The 8826-nt window shown below is 51.7% G+C and overlaps 1 protein-coding gene and 1 long non-coding RNA gene across 5 annotated transcripts in view; both read left to right on the top strand.

Annotated features, from left to right (window-relative positions):
* The window catches only part of sbf1 (SET binding factor 1), a 56666-nt gene extending 49952 nt beyond the window's left edge, over nucleotides 1-6714 (top strand). For all 4 annotated transcript variants that reach the window (XM_085387640.1, XM_085387639.1, XM_085387638.1 and 1 more), the window contains 11 exons: nucleotides 1-127; nucleotides 539-715; nucleotides 794-895; nucleotides 976-1161; nucleotides 1485-1611; nucleotides 1687-1817; nucleotides 1890-2234; nucleotides 3576-3781; nucleotides 3926-4013; nucleotides 4091-4222; nucleotides 4599-6714. The exon at nucleotides 1-127 is cut by the window's left edge and continues 46 nt beyond it. In XM_085387640.1, coding sequence (XP_085243766.1) covers nucleotides 1-127; nucleotides 539-715; nucleotides 794-895; nucleotides 976-1161; nucleotides 1485-1611; nucleotides 1687-1817; nucleotides 1890-2234; nucleotides 3576-3781; nucleotides 3926-4013; nucleotides 4091-4222; nucleotides 4599-4697 — 1720 coding nt within the window. In that variant the 3' untranslated portion in view covers nucleotides 4698-6714. The remainder of the gene's footprint in view (nucleotides 128-538; nucleotides 716-793; nucleotides 896-975; nucleotides 1162-1484; nucleotides 1612-1686; nucleotides 1818-1889; nucleotides 2235-3575; nucleotides 3782-3925; nucleotides 4014-4090; nucleotides 4223-4598) is intronic.
* Nucleotides 6715-7324: 610 nt separating this feature from the next.
* LOC146649043 (uncharacterized) lies at nucleotides 7325-8587 on the top strand. Its single transcript, XR_014908341.1, has 2 exons — nucleotides 7325-7354; nucleotides 7652-8587. It is a non-coding gene; the product is annotated as an uncharacterized LOC146649043 (long non-coding RNA).
* The last annotated feature ends 239 nt before the right edge of the window (nucleotides 8588-8826 follow it).

Here is an 8826-nt window from a genome sequence, read left to right as displayed (position 1 = left end):
CCCAGATGTGGGGACACGTCTGGCTGGGAAAGAGTCTCCACAGCCCAACGGGGGGCCGAGCGAGGCGATGTTCCTCCGCCAGCAGAAGGCGTACCTCTACATCATCGGGGACAAAGCTCAGCTCAAGGTAAGTCCCTACACTAAGAGCTGAAGCTAGCTGGCACGACTCTGACAACTCATAAATACAAATACAAAGCGCTGGGTTACAACCTGCCTGTAGCTGAGACTCTGGGTGTCAGCAGTACTCTGACACATGCACAGTAACCCCTGCGAGCTTCAAACTGACACTGCAGATCCACTCTGGAGCTAAACTGCAGTCAGAAACCTCTGAGGTTTGTTCGCTCACCGAGAGGAAAAACAACCTCAGCAGAGCCGTCATTCTGTCACGCTAACAGTCAGCACGTACACGCAGGACATAAACCCTGAGGCTGACACAGGTGTTGGCCGCTACATTAACGTGTTGCTCGCAGCTCGAGGGGGAAGAGGGCAGAAAACAAATGTGCTTTGGTGTCTTCAACAATAACCGTGTTGTCCTCAGGGAGGGAAGCAGGACTCGTTCCAGCAGTGGGAGGTGGTCCCCATCGAGGTGTGCGACGTGCGGCAGGTGAAGAACAGCTTCAAGAAGCTGATGAAAGCCTGCGTGCCGAGCTCCTCGACCTCCGACCCCAACATGAGCTTCCTGCGCTGCCTGGAGGAGTCCGAGTGGATGGCGCTGGTACGTCGCGCTTTGTGTTTCTCAGCTGATTCTCGTCCACGCGGCTCTTATTTGTGCTGACTGCGTGTGTGCGTTCAGCTCCACAGGGTGCTGCAGGTGTCGGTGCTGGTGGTGGAGCTCCTGGACACGGGCTCGTCAGTCATGGTCAGCCTGGAGGACGGCTGGGACGTCACCACGCAGGTCTGACAGATGCTGGCTGCTTGGTTTTGTTAGAGCGAGCTGCGAGGGGGCAGAGTGTGTGATGCTGCATCTCTCTGCAGGTGGTGTCCCTGGTGCAGCTGCTCTCTGATCCCTACTACAGGACATTCGATGGTTTCCGGCTCCTGGTGGAGAAGGAGTGGCTGTCGTTTGGCCACCGCTTCAGCCACAGAGGAGCTCAGACACTGGGCAGCCAGAGCAGCGGCTTCACCCCCATCTTCCTGCAGTTCCTCGACTGTGTGCACCAGGTACAACAGCTGATTGTTTATCCATCATCAAGGACCGGCACTTTGCTCTCACCGCCGCTGCCACGTGTTCGGACTGTGAGGCAGCGTGTAGAGCAGCAGCAGATTTACTGTCCTAGAATCATCCTGATTAATTAGATGTGATGTGACACGCAGCAGGCTTCTGTTCTCCTTCCTCTGATTGCGTTTGCCACAAGGTCAGAGGTCAGAGCTGTTCCTGTTTGCACTGGTGGCTGCTGCACGTACGGAGCAGCTGCAGCGCTGAGACACGATTCAGAGCAGACCTTTAATTAACACGGCATGTGTTTGTGTGCCTCCACCCTCAGATCCACCTCCAGTTCCCCATGGAGTTTGAGTTCAGTCAGTACTACCTGAAGTTCCTGGCCTACCACTACGTCTCCAACCGCTTCCGCACCTTCCTGCTCGACTCGGACTACGAGCGCATCGAGCTGGGTGAGTACAAACGGAGCCCGTGTTGATTCCACGCTCGAAGGAGGTTGTTAGTGTAACCATGATCCGTGTGTGTAGGAGTGCTGTACGAGGAGAAAGGCGAGAGGAAAAACCCTCAGGTGTGCAAGTCTGTGTGGGACTACATCGACCGACTGAACAAGAAAACGCCCGTCTTCTACAACTACATGTTCTCTCCTGAAGACGACGAGGTGAGAACACGAGCACAGCCTGCTGCGCCCGAAACACAAACTCGTGCTTAACGAAGGCGCTGCGTGTTCCAGGTGCTGAGGCCGTACACCTTCATCTCCAACCTGAAGGTGTGGGACTTCTACACGGAGGAGACGCTGTCCGAGGGGCCGTCCTACGACTGGGAGCTGAGGGGCCGGCAGGAGCGCGCGGCCGAAGAGACGGCGGAGAAACCCGACACCAGCGGGCCTAAATCTCAACGCCACATTGTGTGGCCGTGTTACGACAACCTGACCAAGGTGGTGCCCGACGCCATCACCAAGCTGCTGCAGGACCTGCAGAGCCTGGAGGCCGAGCTCGGCCAGGCGACAGACAAGTGGAAGGACACGTGGGATAAAATCAAGACCACGCAGAGGACGGAGACCAAGCTGGAGAGCAAGGTGGGCCAACAAGCACACGAGCCGGTGTCGACCCTGCAGGGTGCTAACACTCACTGCAGCTTTAACCCTGCTGTATGTGGTTGAGCCAGGCTTTCATCCTACACGCACACACACACACACAGACACACACACAGACACAGACACAGACACAGACACACACAGACACACGCGCACACACACAGACACACACACAGACACACACGCACAGACACACGCACAGACACACGCACAGACACACACGCACAGACACACACACAGACACAGACACACACACACACACACACACAGAGACACACACGCACAGACACACACACAGACACACGCACAGACACACACACACACAGACACACACGCACAGACACACACGCACACACACGCGCACAGACACACACACACACACACAGACACACACACACACACACACACAGAGACACACACGCACAGACACACACACAGACACACGCACAGACACACACACACACAGACACACACGCACAGACACACACACACACACACACGCACAGACACACACACACACACACAGACACACGCACAGACACACACGCACAGACACACGCACAGACACAGACACACACGCACAGACACACACGCACAGACACACACGCACAGACACACGCACAGACACACGCACAGACACACACGCACAGACACACGCACAGACACACACACAGACACACACGCACAGACACAGACACACACACAGACACACACGCACAGACACACGCACAGACACACGCACAGACACACACGCACAGACACACGCACAGACACACGCACAGACACAGACACACACACAGACACAGACACACGCACAGACACACACACAGACACACACGCACAGACACACACACAGACACACGCACAGACACACACACGCACAGACACACACGCACGCACACAGACGCACGCACACACAGACACACACACAGACACACACAGACACACACGCACAGACACACACACGCACACACACAGACGCACGCACACAGACGCACGCACACACAGACACACACACAGACACACGCACGCACACACACACACGCACGCACACAGACGCACGCACACACACACAGACACACACACACAGACACGCACACACACACACGCACACAGACGCACGCACACACAGACACACACACAGACACACGCACGCACACACACACACGCACGCACACAGACGCACGCACACACACACAGACACACACACACAGACACGCACACACACACACGCACAGACACACGCACACACACACACGCACGCACACAGACGCACGCACAGGTAGCTCAGCGTGTGTGCACTGATGTTTTCTGCCTCTGCAGCCTTCCTTCTCCAGCTCCCTGCTGATGTCATCCAACCTGAGCCATCAGCGGCGTTCTCAGGGCGTTTACCTGCAGGAGAGCGGTGTAGGATCCTCCATCAACCTGGCTCTGGACTGCGAAGCCAGCGCCACGTCTACGCCCGTCCCCGGTCGGCCGAGCACCAGCACCCTCTACAGCCAGTTCCAGAGCAGCGAGAGCGAGAACAGGTCTGTACCTGCCAGCGGGGCGTCGTACTGAGCAGCGACTCCTCCCAGCTCTGCTGCCGTGTCACAGGCCTGTAGATAAACTGTGCAGCGTAGTGGTGGCAGAGAACAGCTCAAGCATGTCTCTACTTGTGTTTTGGCCTCCAGGAGTTTTGAAGGCATTCTCTTCAAGAGAGGGGCGTTGTTGAAACCATGGAAACCGCGGTGGTTTGTGCTGGATAAGACCAAACACCAGGTAAGACGGAGCAGAGGAGGCTTTGTCTCCAGGAGACCGTTGCTGGTTTAATGGCGCCTCTCTCCCTCCCTCTGCAGCTCAGATACTACGAGAGCAGGCAGGACAAGGAGTGCAAAGGAGTGATCGATCTGGCTGAGGTGGAGTCTGTCACCGCGGGAACGCCCACCATGGGAGCGCCAAAAAACATTGACGAGAAAGCCTTCTTTGATGTGAGTGAGCTCCCTCGCCGCGTTGCTCCAGGATCGTTTCTGACAGGAAGTGAGCCTGGATTGGCTGAAGCTCCCCCGTAGCGTTCATGGGGAGGCAGAGACCACACCCTCCCTAAGTGCTGGTGCACACACAGTAGTTTAAACAGACACACACTCCTCCCAGGAGGCTTTCAAGGCTAAAGAGTCAGAGACGATTCTCTTCTTGGCCTTAGTTTCAGCATTACATGAAACTGTAGGTTATAGCAGCGAGCTGAGCGCCGACTGCAGAGAGCCCCTCCCCCTGCTCCTGCAGCCTTTCTGAGTCCGTGCACGAACGAGACCCCGCTGTTATCAGTCTATGTTTAACGATCCTGATTCGTCTCTCTGCTTCTTTCAGCTCAAGACGACCAAACGAGTGTACAACTTCTGTGCCCAGGACAGCCTGAACGCACAGCTGTGGATGGACAGTGTTCAGAGCTGCCTGTCAGACGCGTAGAGGCGAGCGGCGAAGGGAGGAGCCTGTGACCACCGTGCTCTGTTCTGTGTTGAACGTTTCCATGTTTTTGTTATGAAAAGAAAAAACCACAAAGTCGCTGTCGTAGCTGCAGCATGAAGATCCTTCCAGCCCTGTAAACCGCCCTCCTCCCCTCCTACTAACCTCACTGCCCGGCCGCACACTCGGGGGAGGAATGACGGAGGAGCTGCAGTCGGCCCGGCCTCGTTCAGACTTCGAGGGTCCGACGGCTCGTCGGTCGGCAGACGTTCTTCCTCTTTGCCTTCCACTGCCCGACGCAGCGCTCACGGCGCGTTCAAAGGAAGTTCAAGAGGAAGCGGCTGCAACGAGGGGGCTCGTCAGCGGTTCATGAAGGATTTCCTTTCAGTTTTTTTTGTTTTTGCTTTTTAAAAATCTCAAATTTGTTCCAGGAGGAGGTCAGCGCTCCTCCACGTGTGGCAACGACACACTGCGAACGCCATGAACCGCTCGCAGAGATCAAAGAGCCCAGCAGGTGTTGAGAGTGTCGGTGGACTCGTCGCCGACAGTGTTTACAGAGGACCCTCACTACGCTGTGCGCTAACATTCACACTCTGAAGGACAGGCACTGCTGTATGAAACGGGGAGGAGACCCCGGTGTGTAGAGGCACACCGAGTGTGGGAGAGGAAAACTCCGTATTTCTTTAACCGCTCAAATGGTCTCGTTTCGCCATGAGTCGCTTTGTTCTCTGATTCCCATCCTAGTTTACGTATCGAGCTTCCTCCGCTACGACTGAGCGAAGCAGGTAAATGCAGACGCGGTGACATCGCCGCCTGCAGGTGCAGGCTTTGAAATGACTCGTGTGGCGTACGCCAGGACCGATTCAACTGAACATTGTTAAAAGACCACAACTTTTTCTCCATGTTGTTGTTGGCAGAAGTTCCAAATTTAAAACGTCAGCAGACACGAGACCGTAAGAGCTGTAAGTGAAATACTGTCGTTTCCTCCGACGACGGCGGGGTGGTGAAGGTCACACAGGCGTGTGTGAGCGCTGCTCGCGAGTTTCCACGCTGTTGTGTTTAGACGTGAACGATGCAGCACGAGCGGCGTGGCCCTGGGAGCGCGGGCGGAGGTTTCAAACATCTGTGTCTGTCCTCCACGAGCACCCGAACCCTGCTCTGTAAATTATGTCCTCCTGCTGTCTTTGAACACAGGCTTTTGTGCTGATAACTCTTTTGTACATACTACTCCAGATTTGTATGTAATGTTTATGCTAGTAATTTATTTAACTTGTCTCCTCAGTAAAGTTCCTCAAGCACCACTTTATTTTGAAATTAGGAATTCAACGTGCCATTTGTTTCTGTATTAATGTGACTAATGCTTCTTGCAAATGTACACCCTTAGTGTCTTTTTTCTTTGTGTAAACACAGTTGTCCTTAAACATGAACCATTAACAGTAGAGTGGAAGGGGAAGCCTCTTCACCGCGCTGCTCGCCCACAGCGACGGGACGATGTGGACTAACAAAGGTCAGAGGTCAGGTGTTCCTGGTGCATCGTTGTGAGATTGACGATAACAAACACGTAGAAATATTCATACTGATTGACGCTGATCCTGTGAATAAATTATTCTAATAAAATCCTTTTTTTTTTTTTTCGTATCCAGTCTGTTTGGTTGCCGTCTTCTTGCTTAATATTCTGATGCTCAGTTCATTTCAGTAGGATTTGCTGGTATTAGCGGTGCGAGCATGATGAAACCTATAAACGTCTGCAGGCTCCTCACGGTCAAAGGTCAAACAACCTGATGGTTTGGGTGAGGAACAGAACGCTCGCTGCGTCCTCGGGTCAGCCCCGGCTCACCTTTTTCACTCTCGTTTACTCATCTCTCAACGGCTGCATCGCCCCAACAATATGACATAATCACTTTTATTTATTTGTTGTTTTTTATTAAATTAGAAACGACCTTCTGAGCCGGGTTATGTTGTCAATCATGTCGATATCGAGTTTTTAGAATCCAAATAAAAAACTGTGGGTTTAAAGGTTCACGTGTCCGTGTCTGTCTGCAAACTGCTGCACCACAGTCAACAGCTGCTCTGCAGCGCTCAACCTGCATCACCTGCATCACCTGTTTTCCTATAAGAAGAGCAAACCAAATACCTGCTGTTACCCTTGTGTTGTCCTTGGGACATTTTTGTCCTCTAAAGAAATCTTCTGCTATCAAAAATGTGTTTTTATTAATCAAATGGTCTGAAAACAAGTTGTTCAGTACTATGCTGTGCATGATTGGAATAAGTTTGAAGTAATTTGATGTATTTATGGGGTTTTATTGGACTTTATAACGTCTGTTGTCCTTGGGGACAAAAACGTCCACAAAGTGTTGCAAAGGGCCACATTTTCACACACTGCTGTCAAACATCTCAGATCACTGATGTGTGGGGTCAAGCAACGGTCATAACCACCACAACAGGCAGCACAAAGAGGAGGCAGGCGCTCCACATTCAACGGTATTTACACAGCGCCGAATCACAACAGTCGCATCAAGGTGCTTCGTATTGTAAGGTCGACCCTACGTACACAGAAAGCAGCTCACAGGCCTCCACTGCTCTGGAGGCTTGTGAGCTAATTTTTTTACCATGTTGTGCAAAGCAATGAGCAGTAGGACAAAGCACATATTGTCCTCTAGGTCAGCGGTCTCCAACCTCTTTTGCGCTACAGGCCGGTTTATGGCCGACAATGTTTTCACGGCCCGGCCTTTAAGGTGTCGCGGATAAATACAACAAAATAAAACCAGTACCGAAAAGAAGATTTATTCATAACACACGTGAAAAGACCCAGGAAAACCGCGTAAACGATAAAAACGATAACAAAATCACGCTGGAAACTGATAAAAACCCTGAAAACCAGACATTTCACACGTGAGCCTCAACTCTCGCGGCCCGGTACCGGTCCGAGGCCCGGGGGTTGGGGACCGCTGTCCTAGTATAATGAGGAGGGAGAATCAATGTTCAGGAAGATCCAGGGTTAGAAGATATAGAAAATATTGTCAATATTTAGAGCACATGCTACCCTTTCTCTGAAAAAGCACATCAGCCACCTGCAGAAGTGGAAGAAGGCTATGAAGTGAAGAAAAGTGATGAAGAATCTGAACTATGTTCAAGTAGGTTCTCAGGCATCCAGGACATGGTAGTCTGAGGAGCTTGGAGAGAAAGTGACTGGGCTTCTTGAAGTTTCTTGAATTTTCAGAATGTGAAACTGAAATAGAAGAGGTCAGAGGACTACACATCATCCATTTCAATTATGATGAAGACAAAGAATCAAGCAGGAAAGAGGAATCAGCTGAGACAGAGGAATATTTGCAGTAACGTGAGGAAACACTGATCTGGTCTTCTAACCTTCCCAGTGACAGACGATGCATGACTCTCTCATGTGCCTCAGAGAAAGATGATCTACCACAGTCCAAGCACATGTGCCAGGTCCCATACTCCTTCAGTGGCTTTTCTACTCGAGTACTGAAAGCATTATACACAGTGTATTCTGCTTGTATTCTGCTTTTTAACGTTCACATGCCAATGGATGCATCAGAGACCAAGTTGGGGTTCAGTAACTTGCCCAAGGACACCTTGGTAAGAACTCCAGACTAGAGCACACAGAGATTGAACCAACAACCATCCAATTAGCAGATGACCTGCTCTACAGCCAACTCAATGACGAACAAGGAGGGACAACAAGAGAGGAAGAAAAATGGACCGAATGCAGCTGTAGGCATATGTGGGTGTGTTGATTCTTACTGCCGTGCATCCAGTAGAGTCGCTACGGCCAGTTTATGACATCCTGAGTCTGGTAGAGAAGTTTTCATGCTGACACAAGATTAATCATAGAAGCACAAAAAGGACATAATTTCTTGATAAAGACACAATAGATGATCGTCGTTCATGACACAAACGTGCTCCCATTTGAGGTGTATGATGTGTGTTGGTGTTGACTTGACTTGAAACACAAGTGGGTGTTCCTCCTGCTGTGATGTAAGATCCTGGTACTGATGTGACTGTATGAGCACCAAGTCCCCTTCAAAGGACTCTGTCCCCTCCAACAGAACATCCAAGTAAACCAGGGAACTTTGAGACAAAAACATGGGCAGCATGTGATGCAGGTCCA

The sequence above is a fragment of the Rhamphochromis longiceps genome, linkage group LG17, assembly GCF_057381845.1.
Source record: "Rhamphochromis longiceps isolate RC_006_pf linkage group LG17, R_longiceps_female_GT1.1, whole genome shotgun sequence".
Taxonomy (NCBI): domain Eukaryota; kingdom Metazoa; phylum Chordata; class Actinopteri; order Cichliformes; family Cichlidae; genus Rhamphochromis; species Rhamphochromis longiceps.
The sequence above is the reverse complement of the archived record's forward strand: the minus strand, read 5'-3'. Positions and strand labels throughout refer to the sequence as shown.